The sequence below is a fragment of the Bubalus bubalis genome, chromosome 4, assembly GCF_019923935.1.
Source record: "Bubalus bubalis isolate 160015118507 breed Murrah chromosome 4, NDDB_SH_1, whole genome shotgun sequence".
Taxonomy (NCBI): Eukaryota; Metazoa; Chordata; class Mammalia; order Artiodactyla; family Bovidae; genus Bubalus; species Bubalus bubalis.
In genome coordinates this window covers 71,150,244-71,170,689 of record NC_059160.1, presented here as the reverse complement: position 1 = coordinate 71,170,689, position 20,446 = coordinate 71,150,244, and the positions used below count along the sequence as shown (strand labels likewise).

At 34.9% G+C, this 20,446-nt stretch overlaps 1 protein-coding gene across 3 annotated transcripts in view; it reads right to left on the bottom strand.

Moving 5' to 3' along the window:
* TBK1 (TANK binding kinase 1) overlaps nt 1-20,446 on the bottom strand; it is a 43,371-nt gene that overhangs the window by 9,101 nt on the left and 13,824 nt on the right. For all 3 annotated transcript variants that reach the window (XM_006073565.4, XM_025283906.3, XM_044942507.2), the window contains 8 exons: nt 16,927-17,087; nt 13,967-14,077; nt 11,029-11,208; nt 8,358-8,554; nt 7,438-7,496; nt 6,950-7,041; nt 5,362-5,463; nt 4,014-4,092 (listed from right to left, as the gene is read on the bottom strand). In XM_006073565.4, the coding sequence (XP_006073627.3) occupies nt 4,014-4,092; nt 5,362-5,463; nt 6,950-7,041; nt 7,438-7,496; nt 8,358-8,554; nt 11,029-11,208; nt 13,967-14,077; nt 16,927-17,087 (981 nt within the window). The remainder of the gene's footprint in view (nt 1-4,013; nt 4,093-5,361; nt 5,464-6,949; nt 7,042-7,437; nt 7,497-8,357; nt 8,555-11,028; nt 11,209-13,966; nt 14,078-16,926; nt 17,088-20,446) is intronic.

The following is a 20,446-nucleotide window of genomic DNA, read 5'->3' as shown; positions in this document are numbered from 1 at the left end:
TTTTGTAGATTACTTCAAAGTCAGAATAATTATTTTTACCTTTAAATGCAAGGACAGTTTCTTAGGTTGTATTCGGTATGATAATGATAATTATCATATGACAATATGTAATAAAACATGAGTATGAATACATTTTATAAACACTGCTTACATCAAATATTCTTTTTTAAAAACACACACAAAATACTTGTAATCATTCAATTAAGCTTCTGTTTCTTTAGTTACAAAGTATGGTTAGTACTCTATCTCATGAAAATCAAACAGGAGAACTATTAGCATAACCCCAAGTATAAATGTAGGTATGCAAAATTGTTTAGAGATTAAAAAAAGAAGTCCTCATAAAAACAAAAAATGCAAAGAAACCTCATCTAAGACCCTGTTCATTTTAAGCTTAATAAATTTATCACTTATCTACCAAAGATCTGAGTATCTGTATAACTTACAAAGAAAAGATGGTTAGACTTAAAGGATAAATATATTTGAATATTTTAAATGTCCTGATACATATTATTGTTTTTCAAAGTTTTAAGTGATGGTTTAGGCAGCTACTAGCAACAAACAAACGTGCCCTTTTCACTCTACTGTTAGCACTGGCATTATACAGTTTTATTTATTTGCCTGCTTGCTTACTGTGCTGTATGCTTTATGGGATCTTAGTTACTGCACCAGGGATTGAACCCGTAACTCTCGGCAGTGAAAGCATGGAGTCCTAACCACTGAACTGCCAGAGAATTCCCAGTGTATCATTTTAGAGGGCACAATCCAGCCCATAACATCACTCACAGCAAGGAAAAGGAGATAAAGCCTTAAACCAGTTCAGGACAGGGAGTTAGAACTGAGTATTTCGCAAACACCCATAACTCGAGGAGTGCAGGGATTTTAGTCATCGTGGCTATTCTGCTGCCTGGAACAGGCCTGGCCCAGAGTTATGTGTGTGCTCATTTGTTTAAATGGGCAGAGAAATAAATGAACACAGAGTGAAAAGAGACTGGAAAAGACTGAGGTAAGGTCGGAGAGAAGGGATAATTTTTAAAGCCTTGTTAATTTGAAAGACAAAATGGTATCTTATTGTTATCCTAATAGGCAATTTTCTATTACTATCAGGGTTGAACTTTTTACCCCAAGAGTTTCACTTAGATCTACTCATTTTTAAATCATTTATAAATGTTCTATGTCTATTTACTGCAGATTTAATGTTTTCCTTATGCGTTTGTTAGGGAAAAAATTCCCTGGTGGCTCAGTCGGTAAAGAGTCTGCCTGCAATGTGGGAGACCCAGGTTCAATCCCTGGGTCGGGAATATCCCCTGGAGAAGGAAATGGCAACCCACTCCAGTATTCTTGCCTGGAAAATCCCATGGATGGAGGAACCTGCTAGGCTATAGTCCACAGGTTCACAAAGAGTCAGACATGACTAACTTCACTTTATGCATTTCTATGAGCTGTGTTTATTAAAAAACAAAACAAACAAAAAAAAAAAACAGAAAAAAACCTCTTTATCTCATTTTCTCAATCTATTTGTTTTTTAACATTTTTTTTTTCATTTAACATATAGGGATCTTGGGAACTCCATGGCAGTGCAGTAATTAGGACTCCATGCTTTCACTGCCAGTGGCCGGGGTTCAATCCCTGGTCAGGGAACCAAGATCCCACAAGCCAAGTGGAGCAGACCAAAGGAAAAAAAAAAAAGATTTTAAATTCTTAAATAGCCAAACTCATATCTTGCTTTTCATGCTTTATATCTTTCTTAACACTAATGTTAAGAATGTGTTACCTTATAGTTCTAAAATATGGAAAATAGGTTATGGACAAAGTTTTTTTTTTACAGCACAAAAGTGTGTGAAATAGCAAGCAACCTGAAGGACCAACATTAGGGGAGTAATAAATAAAACTAATAATAAATCAATTGGCTGTAATATTATTAAATGTCTATTTAAAAAGTAGTGGGACTTCCAGGCCGTCCAGCAGTTAAGACTTTGCGCTTCCAATGCAGTTTGTGTGGGTCTGATCCCTGGTTGGGGAACTAAGATCCCACATGCTGAAGTATAGTCAAAAACAATAAAAAGTACTATTACCAACAACAAAAAAAACTGGAAAATGCCTTTACTATAATGTCATACAAAAAATAAAAAAAAACAACTGTATATACATAGGGAAAAAAATCATTTAATAATATATATAAAAAGACAACCAAACAGTGATTGACAAAATTTTAGCAGCATTGGAATCATTTGGAGAGCTTGCAACACTGATTGCTGGGCCCTACCATCAGTTTCTGATTCAACAGGTGGGGCCCCAAAATGTGCATTTCTAACAAGTTCTCATGTGAGGTGAGGCTGCTATTTCAAGAATTACTCTGAGAATCACTGCTGCAGGACACTGAACAGAACTTTTAATAATCATTTTTGATTGGTATGTATATACATAACCTTTTCTAACTTATATATCTTACTTTTATGGTGGGAAAAAATTTTGAGGTCTCCATTAGGGAAGGAGCCACAACAACTCAACATGTATGAGGAAAAACACTGAAATCTAGTGAAAAATAAATGGCCTGAAGTTAAAGCCCTGACTTTGTAAGACTCCATGAATATTTTAACCATCCATGCTTTGATTCTCCTACGAGATCTAAATCCTCACAAAAATGTCATAAAAATGAGAAACATTTTGGACTCCACGAAAGAAAACATACAATTTCAATTCAAAGTGCTGAAATGACAGCGGCACTTGAAAGTGCCGTGAGGTCTATGAGCTGGTAAGTCAAGCTCCAAAACAAAAGCAGAAAAAGTAACAGAAAACATTTACAACAATATGACTGCCTATATTTTAATATGGACAGATACTGGGGAAAACTATTTCCCGTTTCTCTGACTTTTCATGTCTATTCTATAGAAACATTTTCCAAACTTTTTTGATCATGACCTATAGAAAGAAATTCACTTTGTTTTAACCCAGTATCATTAAAGCATACAGTAAAACTGAACAGAAAGTTTCATGGACTAGTAATATCCTTATATGTGATGCATTCTGACATTTTCTATTCTATTTCATTTTTAAAACATTGCTGGTTGCAACGCCATTAAACTTTACAACTACTAATTGTTCATGGCTCATATTTTGAAAACCACTATTTCAGATCTAAAACTGAGGAAAAGAAATAACTAAAAATCGGCCTAAGCTTGGAAAGAGAAAAGGAGTATAACAGCAAGTTCTAAAACTTCTAACATCCATTTCATGACAGAATACTTAAAATACTAAAAGCTGGCAGGAGTATATATAGCATTTTTATTTATCTCATTTAATTGGTACAATAACCTGTAAGGTAGGCCGAGTAAGAAACTACCCATTTTAAAGAAGAAAAAAGCAAGAATGCAAAGAATTGAAGGCCTTGCTTAATTAAGTAGTCAGGTAGGAATCGTTGGGTAAACAGGGACATATCTGGGATTAGGAGTCATTTCACAATACATAATTTCATGCTCTTCTACCACACATTTTAATAAGAGATCCAGAGACTACTTGAAATGCTACTGCATTTTTCAGCAGAGATTTTGTCCTAATTTCTTTTTCAGTTATAGAAACAAATTACTGCCTTGAGAAACTCAAATCTTTCTTTCCTTACTTTTTATTTTAGAAAAGATTGGGTATTTTCCTAACTTGCATCTATTTCTAAACAAGTTTATACATTCTGCATGTCAAATTACATTTATGAACTTGCTTTAATTTCCACAAAAGCAACACAAGAGCACTGTGAATTCTAAAGACAGAAAGGGAGAGAAGAGAAGAGAGAGAGAGAGAAATCGGCTTAAAGCAAAGAAGGCATTTGGAAATGTCATGAAGAACTTCACGGCAGTAAAGTGTATTTAAATAATTATAAATAGTTTTTTACGGTAGGAAAAGGCTACTATTTCTCCTGAGATCTTTAGGTACATCATCTCTCTAGGAAAGTTCATTTTTAATCTTGTCACCAAAGGAATAGACTATGAACCTACAATTGTCATAACTTTGTAAATACTTACTCTCAACAGCTTGGTGTGTATGTCTGAAATTTCACCTAACTCTGCTGCTTCTAGGTTGATCTTCATCAACTTTTCATATCTGTACAAAAACAAGTACAGAAAAATTAAATGAGCATAGATTTTAAAAGATGTTTCATAAATTATATTTGATCTATTATCATAACGATTTAAGAATAGAATATTGAATGCAAAGCCTACAATCAACAATTCCAAGAAAACGTGATGTCTCTATAAAAATGAAATTTTATATATTTGTATTTATAAATGTTCAGACTAAGAGATAAACTGTAAAAGACAACTTTACTTCAGTCTTATGCCAGGATAGTCAAAATACTAGATTTCTGATTTAATGGAGGTCAGCAGTATATACAGGTTCAATTATTATTTCTTCTACGCAGTACAAGTAGTATAGTCTAGGAACAGGGCAGTTTAAAATATCACTGTGTTTCAAAAGGCATTCTCAGGAATAAGTAAGAGTAAACTAAACAATAGTAAGTAAGAGTAAACTAAGTAACAGTAAGTAAGAGTAAACTAAAGAATAATAAGTAGTCAATTAAATACTAATATAAGTAAGAATAAACTTATTAATATAGCGCTGAAGAATATGCTTTTGAACTGTGGTGTTGGAGAAGACTCTTGAGAGTCCCTTGGACTGCAAGGGGATCAAACCGATCAATTCTAAAGGAAATCAGTCCTGAATATTCATTGGAGGGACTGATGCTGAAGCTGAAGCTCCAATACTTTGGCCACCTGATGCAAAGAACTGACTCATTGGTAAAGACCCTGATAATGGGAAAAACTGAAGGCAGGAGAAGAAGGGGACAAGAGGATGAGACGGATGGATGGCATCACCGCCTCGATGGACGTGAGTCTGAACAAGTTCTGGGAGTTGGTGATGGACAAGGAGGCCTGGCATGCTGCAGTCTATGGGGTTGCAAAGGGTTGACTGAGCTACTGAAGTGAAGAATAAACTGAAGAATAATCTCAAAATTCTAAAACTACTTTCAAAATACAGTTTTAGAATAACTTCCTACTTTGATTACAGGTTTTATATTTCCTATGCAGAGTTGTATGTTTAGCAGGTAAAAAATTGAAATGTTTCTAATTCAGATTCCTTTTCCTTTTCAAAGGGAAGGAGAAAATGCTACCAAAGAGACGGTATTCATTTCTTACTGAGACAACTGGATATTTCTGCCCTTGTGAGGAAGTGACTTAATCTAAGGTTGTCCCTTAACAGAAAGACTTGCATGGCATGCTATATCATGTTAACAATAACTAAGCAAATTAAACAGAAATGGAATAATAGTTAACATTTTAACTATTATCAGTAAGACGGCAATCTACTCACACTTTCACAGTTTTTTCAATGTTTCTGATGCAGAAATCCAATGTGATCACAACTTCTGTCTTTTTGTGAACAGTTTCATTATAGTCATCTTTAACTAATTCTCTAAAAAATAATAATATTCTTATTAGTTTATCTAAGGAATTATTTATTTGCTGTTGTCTTTCACTAATTACACTGATGTACTGCCTTCTGTTCACACAAACTTCTTAATAGTCTTGATATATTATGAAAGCCAATTACCTTTTTATTACTGAAAGCACCTCTGTAACACTCATCCAGGGCACAAACCATTACCAGGTCAATAATTTGGAAATCTAAGGCATTCAAATTACATTAAGGAATAAAAATTAACCTTCAACCACACAAATAAGCTGAACAGCATTATATTTTATACCACCAGAATTAATTTTTACTGTTCATAGTAGACTACTGTCTGATTTATACTTTAAATCAATTAATATGCTCTCTAAGGAAACACATAATGAGGTAGTATATAACTGAAGAGCTTCTGATCTATATCAAGTCAGCAAACTAAGGCCTGATGCCTGTTTTTGCTAAAAAGAGTACCTCTATTTTTAAAGTTTGTAAAAACAAAATGAAAACAAAGAAAACTTGTGGCCCATGAAGTCTAAAATATTTACTATTTGAAAAAATATGCCAACAGTGGTCTGCATGAAAAACTATTTTCTTATGACTTATTGAACTAAAAACTAATAAGTAAAGAAATAAAAGGTTCATAGAGCTGTGACTTGGACAGAAAAGAGCAAGAGAAAACAAGAGCTGTTAGTAACAATGCTATGATACTGAATGAAGTCAACATTTAGATTTTCCCAGAAACCATTTAGTGAAAATAAACAGGCTTCTTAATGGAAAGAGAAAAGCATAGGTTTACAAGTTGGGTATGAGAACACATAAAAAATATTTGAAGCATAAACGACAGGTTTAACATAAAGGTGACAGAAAAAAAAAAGAGGCTTATACTTTTTTATTCTTAGAAAAAACAGCAGAACAAGAATGATGAAACGCTTCATGTATGTTTTTGTGAGAAGGGAAGGACGGGTGTGAGGTGGGTATACATAAACTGTCACAAGCATTAAAGCCCAGGAGCACATGAGTCCATCATTATGTGTCTATAAAATCCAAAAGCTTCAAATGACGTTGTACAGAACTAGAGGCATGGTTTTTAAAAGAGACCATTCGTTCTCCACTTCTGTGAGGACATATATACTCATCCACAAAACATTTCTTAGGGTCATGGGACCATGGCAGTGAAAGCATGAGTCCTAACTACGGGACCACTGGGGAAGTCCCATTTTCTGCTGATTTGTTTTAAAATTTAAAATTTAAATTTAAAAAATTTTAAAATTCAGATACTATTTGTCCTGTCTTATATTTTGTAGGAATAAAATTAAGGGAAAAAAAAGCTGCTAAATATTTTGTAAACTAAATGTGAAACAAATGTACTATAGTAAAAATTATGCATGCGACCCTACCTAGTCTGAAGAGGTAAAGTACCCATGAAGAGATGATCAGTTATTTAGTGAGGCCTATGTGAAGATCAATTTTCAAATTTCAATCCATTACTTACATCAACCATCGTATCCCCTTTCGCATTAATTCCTGATAAAGCAGCAAGGTACTGGCAATTCTACAGGCGTAACACACAACTCCTGTCATTGCCTAATTAAGAAATACAAAGTGTCAATATTTGGTGCTAAATTGTGGTATAGGGTAAGAAAAACTTTCACATAAAATTTTTCAAACGTTCCTATTTTTATCATTAAAAACAGGATAAAGCTACTAGTTCCTAAAAGCTAAGGACAGATATAACTGCAATAAACATTTCATCCTTAATATAATAATGGTAAACATGCATTGTCTCAATGAAGAACATTTTCTTATGTGTTCAAGAAAAGATATACAGAAGAGAGAACATGAGACAATTTGTAATGGATAACAATCTAAATGAATAATTTCCTAAGCTATACAGGTGTATATAAAGATACACTTTTTATTGCTTCCATTATTGATAATTTTAATTCAGATGTTTAGATAGTAATTTAATTAAATACTAACCTTAGCCATGCTGGCATCCCCATCTAAATCATAACGTGGATGTACTTTAGGGAGGGAAACTGAAATATGAAATAAAATAGTTAAAATCAGAAATAAAAAATGCATTATTTTATCCTTTATACATCAACCTCCAAATTAAACATTAACCTCTAAATTACCTTTAAATTAAACATTAGTGATAAAAACTCTTTAATGTTCTTTCCCTAGTTTAAAAAAAAACATGCTCATTCTTTAACAAATTACTACCTGAACTATTTCTAAGGAGTTTCACCTCTTTTTCTTAAATATATTCCAACATAACAAGTTCAATGCTTTTCTTTAAATCTAAATCAAATCCCAAAGATCTAAATACAAATGTAAAATTCCAGGTAATTTTTTTTCACCATCAGAATTAATAATTTAAAAGATTCCAAAATACAGATCTAATTATTCTTAGATTCCAAAGCCTGGCAAAGGGTCCTATTCACCCTGAAAACAATAAACATTTGTTGAAATTTATGATACAAAAGGTTATTCTGAGGGTTAGTAAAATATCAAAAGCAGAGAGCTACAGTAAAACATGTATGACAAAGTATTTTACCATTTTATAAACAAAATATTTACTGTCAAATCTTGTTACCTATGAGGATTTTAAATTTTACTACTACTCATTCGATTAACTTACAAATTTTAATATTTATAAAAGTTCCACATTAATGTCATCATTAATCAACTTTATGAAGATGACAATCATTTTTATAGTTTTTTTTCCCTTGGGCTGCGCTGTGTGTCTTGTGGGATCTTATTTCCCCAACCAGAGACAGAACCCAGGCCCTCTGCAGTGAAAGTGTGGAGCTGTAGCCACTGGACCACCAGGGAATTCCCAGTTCGTTGTTGTTTTTTAATGGCTAGTAAGAACAACAAGAAAAATCCCAACTTACTTTTTTCATATATCAATCCTATGGTACTCAGAGGTTCCCGGCTTACTACAAAGATAGGGTTTTCCTCAGAAGTTTTAGGGAAATGCTGTGCCAGTCTTCCAGGTTCTAGAACTAAACGTCGTCCTTCATATATAAGCTCTTGATTTGAAGAAATAATTTTGGTTTGTTTATATACTAGTTCGTGAAATACAGTAGCACTGTGTGAGAAAAATCAAAAAGGACAACATAATTGGGATAAAATGAGAGGTAAAATCTTTTTTTTAAAACCAGTGCCACAACATCCATTTCTCAGTAAAACTTTAGATCGTGACCAGTCCACAGAAATGCTGCTTTGTTGATGTGGACACTATAAAGTCTACTAAACTGAAAATTCCACATGGTCTGTCAGTATGGCAGTCAATTCCAAGACATTTTTATGTCTGGACACCTATATTGGATATGTGCAATTCACAGGAGTCTTAGTATTTCATAAATGGGAGCCAATACAGAAGACAGTTTGAGGTCACTGACTGGAGTCAGAACAGCTGGGTTCAAATTTCAGTTTGTTTGCTTACCACTTACTTACTACCTTAAACTACTTAACTTCTCTGTGCTGTGTTTCTTTATCTACAGAATGGGAGTAACAGTCCTCACCTCACAGAACTGTTGTGAGGACTACATGACAAATATATAAGGAATTGAGAACATCACTTACAACATGAGTATATAATATGTGTTAAATAAGCTAATAAAATCAGGTATTTTCAAAATGATGTTTTGGGGGAAAATGTAGATTCTCCCTAAAGAGATCCATGAAAAAAAGAAACAAACCAACATTCCAGCAGCAATGTTGTGATTTTTCTCTGCCAAAAAGCCTCTGCTGTGATTTTTGGCTTGGGCTCAGGTGGGCTTTCTATGTACACATATACTCTTAAAATGAAATAGTGGCCAACACCTAACTATGTTACATTTCTATTCAGGCTATTAAGCACCAAAATATAGATGATGATTAATATATTTTAGACAGCATATTCAAAAGCAGAGACATTACTTTGCCAACAAAAGTCCATCTGGTCAAGGCTATGGTTTTTCTAGTAGTCATGTATGGATGTGAGAGTTGGACTATAAAGAAAGCTGAGTGCCAAAGAACTGATGCTTCTGAACTGTGGTGTTGGAGAAGACTCTTGAGAGTCCCTTGGACTGCAAGGAGATCCAACCAGTCCATCCTAAGGAGATCAGTCCTAGGTGTTCATTGGAAGGACTGATGCTGAAGCTGAAACTCCAATACTCTGGCCACCTGATGCGAAGAGCTGACTCATTTGAAAAGACCCTGTTGCTGGGAAAGATTGAAGGCAGGAGGAGAAGGGGATGATAGAGGATGAGATGGTTGGATGGCATCACCGACTCAATGGACATGAAGTTGGGTAAACTCTGGGAGTTGGTGATGGACAGGGAGGCCTGGCGTGCTGCAATTCATGGGGTTGCAAAGAGTTGGACACGACTGAGCGATTGAACTGAACTGAACCTAATGTTATATTAATATTATTTTATTCATTCTATTTACATTATTTTCAATGTTTATAATATTGTAATGTTAGTTAGTGTTAGTCACTTAGTGGTGTCTGACTCTGCAACCCCAGAGACTATAGCCCACCAGGCTCCTCTGTCTATTAAATTCTCCAGGCAAGAATACTAGAGTGGGTAGCCACTGCCTTCTCGAGGGGATCTTCCTGACCAGGGATCAAACCTGGGTATCCTGTACTGCAGGCAGATTCTTTACCATCTGAACCACCAAGGAAGCCCCTTATTGGATACAGATATTAGACAAAATGTCTAAAGTTTTATTCCATCTAATTGATTTTATTCCTTAATAAATAACCAGTGAAAGTCTCTTTTTTAATTTCATGAGGCATCAAAACTGCTACCTGAGTCTTGTTAAAATAGAGACTAAGGCATATAGAATGGGTTTGTAATGCTTTCCACTTTCATTTAAAAGAAGCATTTTGAGATCACTGTAGGTTCATGTGCAATTGAAAGAAATTGTATAGAGAGACACTAAATACTCTTCACTCAGTTTCCCCCCAATGGTAACTTCTTGCATAAGTATAGTACACTATTATAATCAGGACCTTGATACTGACATAATCCATCTATCTTATTCAGATTTCCCTAGTTCCACATGTAAAGGTGTGTGTGATTTAGTTATATGTAGTTTTATCACATGGGTAGATTTTTATCACGTAGGTATAATCTGTTTTTTTTAAGATAAAAGGAATGGGTCTTTCCCCAGCACTCAAGGGCTTTAGGCCACATATGCAAATAATTACATGAACTATCTTTAAGACTTATGCTTTAATATTTTTAAGTGACAGGACAATACTCTTAATAAAACCTGGCTCATTTATTAGTAAATGCTAATTGTAGTTATGTGATTAAGTAATTTGAAAGAAGGCACATAAAGGAAAATAGTCTTGTAAAATTTGTAGTTTAAGAACAAGTTAGCTTACTTGTAAATTTTAGAAAATTAATCTTTTTACTTCAAAGATAAGTGAAAAGTAATTTACTAAGCACCCAAACATTTTCTAACACTTTCTACCCAGAAATGGGTACATCTTTTCTTCACCTGATTTGTGAAGATACGTAACTATTATATAACATCATGATATAGGAAAAAATATAAAGAGGTACTTACGTATTATAGCCATGAATATAAACTTTATGAGCTGTCATTTGTTGTAGTGAAAAAACGTGAACTATCATCCGGTGAAGTATATCACTAGTTTCTGCAAAGAACTGGTCAAAACCCCAACACTTTTCTTGATCTGCCTCAAGGATGTTTGCAAGAACAGGAGTAAGCAGAACTTGAAGACCCCTAAAATAGTATTGAAAAGAGTACATGAAGAATCTAAGTACAAAATCATAATATTTACCAACAAATCAAAGGAACTGTTATTACTATTATAAGATTAATTTAAAATTGTAAAAAATCTACCAACTTTTTGGAAAGCCAGGTAACCTTGATTTAATATTACTTGTCAATGAACCAGGGGTTATGGTATTTTTATGTTGGCTTTTACATGTTATTTTCTTTGATTCTCTCCTTCCCTAGTTTCCTCACTTTTCTAAACATCCTAACATTGTATATACGTGGCTATCTAGGTGAGATCAGTTGACTGGAACCCTATGGTCATGAGGATAATGGTTTAACTTCAGGGTCATTAATGTCCTTTTAACACGTCACTCCAACATCTAATTTTTTATGCTGAATTCATATGCCTTTTGTAGCATACTTCTTCAAGAAGGAAAATCACTATAATCATTTAGCAATCAATTAATGCCAATTAAACTAAGAATAATCTTTGACTGTGTTAGTCGCTCAGTCTTGTCTGACTCTGTGACCCCATGGATTGTAGCCCGCCAGGCTCCTCTGTCCATAGAATTCTCTAGGTAAGAATACTGGAGTGGATTGCCATTTCCTTCTCCAGAGGATCTTCCTGACCCAGGGACTGAATCTGGGGTCTCCTGCACTGCAGGTGGATGCTTTACCGTCTGAGCTACTAGGGAAGCCTCCAATCTTTGACTAATAAACTTAAATATTAAAAAAAAAAAAAAAAAATGAATGGAAAGAACTTAATTCTTTCTCACGTACTACCTGAATTTTAAAATATGTTTAAATAGATTCACTTATGGAATTTCAAGTCATCTTAAAAATATATTCTTGACTACATGACAATGAAATAACTGTCTGTTAACAGTTTTTAAGGTATGTGTACGCAGCATGTGCGTGCTCAGTCGTGTCCAACTCTTTGCGACTCCACAGACTGTAGCCCACCGGACTCTGTCCATGGAATTTTCCAGGCAAGAATACTCAAGTGGGTTGCCATTTCCTTCTCTGGAGAGTCTTTCCTACCCAGGGCTCAAACCCAGGTCTTTTGCCCCATCTCCTGCATTGCAGGTGGATTCTTTATTGCTGAGCCACCAGGAAAGCCCACCAAGTCTTGATGATAATCTGAATCTGAGGATTCAGTGGAGCTCTGAGTTACATACACACATGAACTTTGAATTACAACGTCAATCTATGTTTCACTTATATCTGTTTTCACTCACAGCTGAGTTAGATTTGTCTCATTGGCTATCTAGTTTTGACTGATACATATGAGAAAGAAGATGGTTATCTTTTTTCTGTAGTTCTTACATTTTTGGTAGTTGTTTTCATTGTTGACTGTTAGTACTCTAAGTCTTTAGTATTTAAAAAAATCATATAACATACTTTCATACCTAAGCAATTTTTATAAAAAAATTTATAACTTAGTATACTGAAGAATAATTAGACAGATAAGGCCTGCTACACTTCTGAAATATGCAATCTATATTTCAGACTGACAAAACACTGTGTGAATGTCAGCAATATAGTTAAACATTAAACAGCGAGTGCTCATTTCCTGACCCCTTTAAATTTTATCAGTTTTGCCCGAGATTTCCCAAATGGGTACTTTTTTAAATCAAAATTTAACACAGATCACTATTATAACATTGAATTTCTGCTCTCCAATAAAGTGACTTTCTCTTGGTAATTCTAGTTGCATGACACAATTTAGTTCTGGAGACTTTTAACACACAAAAATGAAACTGTCAGGCCAGTGGTTTTCAAAAATGATTTCCGCACCGGAACTACTGGTTTAAATGAGTTTTCACAGATATCAATACATAAAATGACAGAATATATTTCATTAACTTGTGGTATATATATTATATATGTACAGTCTAAATAAATATTTTGAATAAACATATTTACTTATATGCTGAAAGTAATACAAAAAGCACCCACAGATTCTAAAGGGCGTTAAACCAATAAAACATAACCTATATGTTCACTTGTGGATTATACAATCCCCACACTCAAGAAAAATGGAAAGTAATTCAGTAATTACAAATTCTAAATACTGATGATTGCCTTGGCTTTATTTCCAGAGTAAAATCTAAAATAATTTACTCTCAAATTAGCACAACTTTGTAAATCAAATATACGTCAATAAAAAAAGACATACAACAGAAAAAAAAATTTACTCTCTACTTTTAATTTCCTTTACCTTAAATCTCTCTCTGTGATAACAGGATTCATGTATAATTTGAGTTCTGGCTGCTATATTAAGACCCATATGAACTTTTGAAATGCTGGAAAAAGCAGTAGAAAACTGTTATTTCTTACCTTTTGAATAATAGGTTTACTTTTTGAAAATGAGGGTAATATTAGACTTCTTCAATGTTTGTTTCTTAGAACTCTAGTTATTCCTATCTGTACCACTATTTGTGCTCGGCCATAATGAAGGTCAGCACAAGAGACACCGAAGTCCTAAGCTGGAACCCCACACTGGACACAATTCTAAGACCAGTGATTAGCAATCTGAAAAATGCATGTATGCTCTATGTCTTAAAAGAGATCTGGCAATATTATTTACATAGACTCAAATCAATCTTTACACTTCCACAAAGATGAAAATTACAAATCAATGCATGCTTTAATAACATTTACTGAAAAATTAAGAACAAAACTACACTTAAGTATTGGTGACTTTAATCAACAAAGATCCCAACACCAAAGAGAACAGGGTACATAACACTGTACTTACCGAGAAAGACTACAAGAAACAGGCATGTCTCCACTCCAGTCAATTGGTCCATTTTCTGCTTTCTGTACTCCAGATATTGCACCAGAAGGCTTTCCAGTAATTATTTTATACCTTGGGAGGAATAAAAGCAGATTAAAATAAGCAGTTTGTTACTGCATAGCCTATCAAAGGGCTCTGCAAAAATACTTCCTCAGTTGCACCTACAATTATCTACTAGACAAAACTTTGCGACTGATGTTCACAGGATCCATAAAACAATCAAAACACTTTGAATCTGACTGACTGAAGTAGAATAGTGGCTGTACGATTATTTTACATATGCCATAATTAATTTTCATTTGGGTTCTCAGAGTGCCATATAACAGCATCTTGATGTTCACAACAAAAATATTCATTTTTCCATCTGAAAAAATTGAGCAAACACAAAAAAAGTTATGTTACAGAATGTCTCTAGACCAGGAAAAAAGCATCTAATCCCTCTTACTCATATCATCCAAAGGCACAGTCAACTGGACCATGAAATCACTACAGAATGAACAATAGCTTTCTTTAAAAAAAAAAAAAAAAGATAAAACTATACATACCACAGTATCAGAAAGTTTCTGCATATTGAGAAAATATATACACATTACAGGATTAGATGCGTGTACCAAAATTAAAAGCCAAACTTAATCTGTTTCTTGATGATGGTGATAAAAATAAAGATGAAGTCAAGAAAGAGATGAATGAAGAAGTGAAAGAATACTAATAATGATGGAGGTGGGGCAATGAAAGCAGCCTTACAGGTGTCAGCCCTTTCTAAAACAAAATCTGAAATTAGGAGAGAAATAAGAGGTTCATGCCTTCAGGATGAAAATGTAAATCATAACACATCAGAATCTTATGCAAGTTTATAGACAGTATTTCTGACATAATTTTTGATTTGTTTAATGTCTACATAAATGTGCTCTGAGCAGATTAACATACTCTTTAAAAAAGTAGAAGAAACCAGAACAACTGATCTGAGCTGCTTGCTGTTTCTTCAGTAGAGACAGCCAGGATTTCTGCACTAAGAGATTTTTCAAAGAAGGAAATTAATGTGAAAAATAAGTTGCATTCATGTGAGAAGGATCAGATTGTGGAGAAGTTAAGTAGAGATATGTGAGAATAATGCAAGAAGAGATGTGAACAGAATGAATGGCAGAATTCTTAATTAAGGTAATGCTTATAAACTCTTGAAAAAACTTATTTTGTTAAGATACATATCTAAATATATTTATTAACATGTAAATAAGATTCTGAGGGATCAACACTCCTATAATGTGAGAGGAATACATCACTCAATAGTCAAGCAAAACAATCCTTATTATTTCTTAAAGCGCTTCTGAACATTCATTAGCATCAATGTTCATAAAAAGTTTAGTTTCTGTGCAATTAAAGAAAAAAATTCTTCCAATGGTATTAGAATGTACCAGGTATTCCCAGTTGTTTATAAGTCATGTTTCCTTTATTAAAGAGCATTACACTTTTATTTAACCCATTCTTAGTGCAGCAATACATGCTGATACTGCTTTAAAACACCTGACAGCAAAGCATGATTAACTGTTGGGCACACTTTATGTTTAATGAAGAAAGACAGAAACTGACTCTAAGCCTTCATTAATGAAGAGATTTTATAAAAAGGACTCTGCTGTGATGATGCTATACCAAAATCAGTACACTAATGGATAACTTCTTCCCACAAATATGTATGCTTTCCTTGCTGGAAAACATTCAGGTTTTAGCAAAAGTCATGGTATCAGCTAAACTAGTTTTACCTCCTCAAACAAACAAAAGAAAAAATATGCTTCTCCTAATTTTCTGAGATAAGACCAAAGATTTTATGTTTACACTTGTGATTATTACTTATAAAGTGTTAGTCGGTCATGTCCGACTCTTTGTGACCCCATGGACTGTAGCCCAGCAGGTTCCCCTGTCCATGGAATTTTTCAGGCAAGAATACTGGAGTGGGTGGCCATTTCCTCCTCCAGGGAATTTTCTCTACCCAGGGATCGAACCTGGGTCTCCTGTATTGTAGGCAGATTCTTTACCATCTGAGCCACTAGGAAAGCTCCACTTATAAAAGGCAGTGTTAAATATATAAAGATCTGAGAGAAACGTCAAAATCTAAAAGAACAGTTGAACACATTAAGGCTGTCAAGTGAGTTATACTTCACTGAACTGAACAACATTCATAACCTCACCTTATAGTTTTATGTGTACAGAGGTTGGCTATTTCTCATGAGGCAAGATCAACCACTAATTTCTTTCAAAATAGAAAGATGAGCAGCCAATGTACAAATGAGTTTTATCATAAATTTTACATCTAACAATCCACCTCTCTTTTCTTCCATTATTTGGTTTATAACAGTGACTTCATATATAGCAATAATTTCCTAGTAACTATGGCAGTTGCATAAATGTATAATGTACTAGTAAAATGCATTTAGCAAAATGTTTTAGACTGAAACAGCAACACTAGAAAAATAATATTACATTAAATGTTATTTTTGAAATAGTTAAAAAAATCAGGTCAGTTCATATTTCTTTTTGATCCACTAATTCTATTAGTGGTTCTATTACTTCATGCAAGTATTTTTTACTTTTTTTAGTTATATGGAAGAAAAAACTAACAAGCACACAAAAAGGACTAAATAGTGCTGAAATAAATTTCAGAAGGCACAGTATTTTTAATATGGACTGGATGGACCAAATATGGATGCCATTTACACTCTGTACATAAGATAGTTAAACACAGTATGAAATAGTATCTTTATACATTTTTATAAGGTTGTACTCTTACTAAAAAATCAAATAGTTTAAAATATCAGAAATGATGGCTAGATCAATATTCAGTAGTGCACCTCTCTAACATGATGAAATAAAGTAAGACATATACATTTTAAAAATTATTTCTAATTTTAAATGGAGAAATCACTTACATCACTTCCTTATTCCTACGTGGCCCTTCAAATGGTCTAAATGGCAGTGATCCAGTAGCTGCATGGTAAAATGTTACCCCAATGCTCCAAAGATCCACAGTTGCTCCGTATTTCTTCTGATGATCTTTTCTTAGCACTGCTCTCTCATACATATCAGGATGCTTTAAAAAGAAAAGAAAAAGCTACTAACTTGTGTTCTATGAAATACATTACACAAAAATAGGTATTCAATAATGTCTGGAAATTCTACTTTCCCAATAATTTTACTTTCCCAATCTGAAAAGACTATTTCACATCATGCTCTCTCTCCTCAAACCTCCAATACCACCTCCTTAGACCCTCAATTTTGATGACCTCACTTCATACTACAGTGAGAAAATGGAAGCAATAAGAGATCAACTCTCCTTTATATCTTTTACCAAAAGCCAACCTACCTGAATCTGTTTTCAGAACCAGTTACAATGGAACTGCTCTTATCAAAGGCTTAACTTTTCCACCTGTGCTGTACCAAGTTGCTTCGGTCGTGTCTGACTCTTGGCACTCCCATGGACTGTAGCCTGCCAGGTCCCTCTGTGCATGGGATTATCCAGTCAAGAATACTGGAGTGGGTTGCCATTTCCTTCTCCAGGGGATCTTCCCGATCCAGGGATTAAACCTGCATCTCTTATGTCTCTTGCACTGGCGGGCGGGTTCTTTACCACTAGTGCCACTTCTGTGCTGTGGGGCCCATCATATCATCTCATCAAATCTAGAAATCAATTCCTGAAACTACCCCTTTTATTTTATGCATCATTTCCGCCCTTTCTATTGGCTCATTTCTTTCAGCTTACACACATGCTTTCATATCTCCCATTAAAAAAAACCCCAAATTGACCTTACAACCTCTTCGAGCCATCATTCAATTTTCTGCTTCCCTCCATAGCAAAACTCAAAAGAGCCATCCACACTGACAATTGCCTTACTTCTTCATCTCCCATTCCAGCCTGTGGCATTAAATGTTACCTATATCCTTTAATGTTCCAAACCATTTCTTGTCCTGAGTTCTGGATTCATATATCCTACAGTTTTCTCAAATGTCTAAAAGGTAGCTTAAACTTAAGGTATCAAAAACAGACTCCTGGTCTTCTGACTCAAACCTGCTTCCTTCTAATCTTTACCCTTTAAGTAAATGGTATCATCATCTACCCAGTTGCTCATACCCAAAACATATCAGGCAGCCTCAATTCCTTTCCCTCATACCTCACATGCAATCCATGTGAGCAAGTCATAAGGGCTCTAAGATGAAAACTAAATTTCTAGAATGAATTCAGAGGACTAGCCTGATTGGGTATGTTGGAGGATACAGCAACTCAGATAAGTAGCTGGTCTGATGTTCACCACACGGTCCTTAAGCACAGAAGACACTATGATACAGTTGTGAAGAACAGATGGAATTTATAGGGCGTGGCTTAGGAGCTTACAGATCCAGACAGAGATTCTTATGGACATTAAGCTCTGCAAAGGACAGCCAGAGGTCATACATGCTTAGCCTCCGTGACACTGTCTTTATGTAAATTACATGCTGTAAATCAAGATTTTTGGTAGATAAACTATAAGAGTGTACTCTGGACCAGAGCAGAGTGATCTCCCAAATGATCCCAAACTAAAACAATGCCTTATGACACTGTGGTATATGGCAGTGGCCCAAGGGACTGGGATAACACTGCTGGGAGGGTGTCTCTACTGTAAATGATGCAGTTTATGAATTCATCTCTCGAAGGGTCACAAGCTCTGGATTATTTTTTGGGGGATGAATGGGACTTTTTTGGGAAATACATTTTAATGAGAAATTAGAAGAGGTGGCAAGCATGAGGGGCTTAAGACGTATGTCCGAACATGGCTACCAGATACACAGGGTCTGAGTGGTTTTGCTGATTCTGTGGCCTAGTACATAAGGCATTATTGTCTAAAGAAGCACGAGCCAGACCTCTGCCCTAGCAGAAGGTTCTTACTTTATCAATGGTGCTGTGAAGAGGCCAAGAGTACCTGGACATGCCTGATCTTCAAAGAACATGAGGCTGCCAACCTGGGAAGAGCAGATACAGCGATTCTAAAAGGAGACAAAGCGGGACCTCCTCAAAAGGTGCACTAATATAGCTCCTAAATAGTACAGCTGGAAGCCTTCCCTAGGCTGAGAACGAGTAGCTGAGAATGGCCTGATGCATGCTGGTCTGACATATCTGGGTCCACAGGCTCTCTCCTGAACGTGCTACTTGTATTTGCACAGGGATTAGCATTACTGTGCCCGGGCCCCTGCATCTGGGACAGGAGCATAAGGACAAACCTACTCTAGGTTCTCAGGTTAAATCGGTTTGGCCAAAAAGTTCATTTGAGTTTTCCTGCACTATCTTATGGAAAAACCCGAATGAACTTTTTGGGTAATTCATATTAAGAAAGCCATTATATTAAAAACAGTAGAAGAAAAAATGCTGGTGCTTCCTTTGGTCTTTAACACATAAAAAGGAGAAGATTCAACATCTGGTCTGGGAATTCCAAAATGAGAAAAATTTTCATTTAAAAATAGAAATATTTCTAGACTGCTGAGTTTCAGGCTGTGTGTGTCTCATACCATAACTGCTGGTGTAATCTATTAGAAAACAGAGTTGGGAATAACCTGAAATAGGAAAATAGACTACAGTAAAATTTCAGCCAAGAGATCAGCATGGACTTGGAAGTTAGTTTATTTAATGTTGTGTTCTTTCCATTTTACAAGTCTGTTAGTGGCAGAGGCTAAATTGTGGCCTTCAGCGACTAAGTGAAAGACCGCCAGTCGGGAATAGGGATCACCCTCACAAAGGCTAGTATGGTACTGCCGTTGTTTCTTTCGATCACCACAGTCATTGGGAAGGGCTACTGGAATTTAGTGGGCAGAGACCAGAGATGAGAGACATCCTGTTGAACATGCTGACTTCCTGCATGACTTTTGAATATCCTGCTAGATATCTGTGCAGCTAAGAAGTCTGTTTATAAAGATCTCACTTCATTTTATATGTAAACAGTGTATTTTTGAATATAAAGTAAACAGTATTTTTGTAGCTATAGGAATGCAATATACATAAATCTACTTTGTTAAGTTAGAAACTTTATCAGGAATTCTTCAGTGCTTTGGAAAATGATGTCAGTAACAAGACTTATGATAATATGACTCACCAATTCAGTACACAGGTTATCACTGCATGTGCACTGGAGGTAACATCATACACGGTACAGGCATCTAATTATTTCAGTTGTTTGCTACTGAAATTGATAAGTAAACTTTTACATATTAAATAGCTATGATTTTATCACATTTTCCTTTATATTAAGATACTATGCTCTTCCTTTAATTAGGTATGCTGGTTGATTATATTATCTAAGAATTTCAAGATACTGAAAAGAATATTGTAAAACATTTAACAGGGGGTGATCATACAGGGTAGAAACCACCAGTCTGTGCTCTGGTTGGCTTCTGCTTACTTCTCCAATTCTTATCACCTGCCTT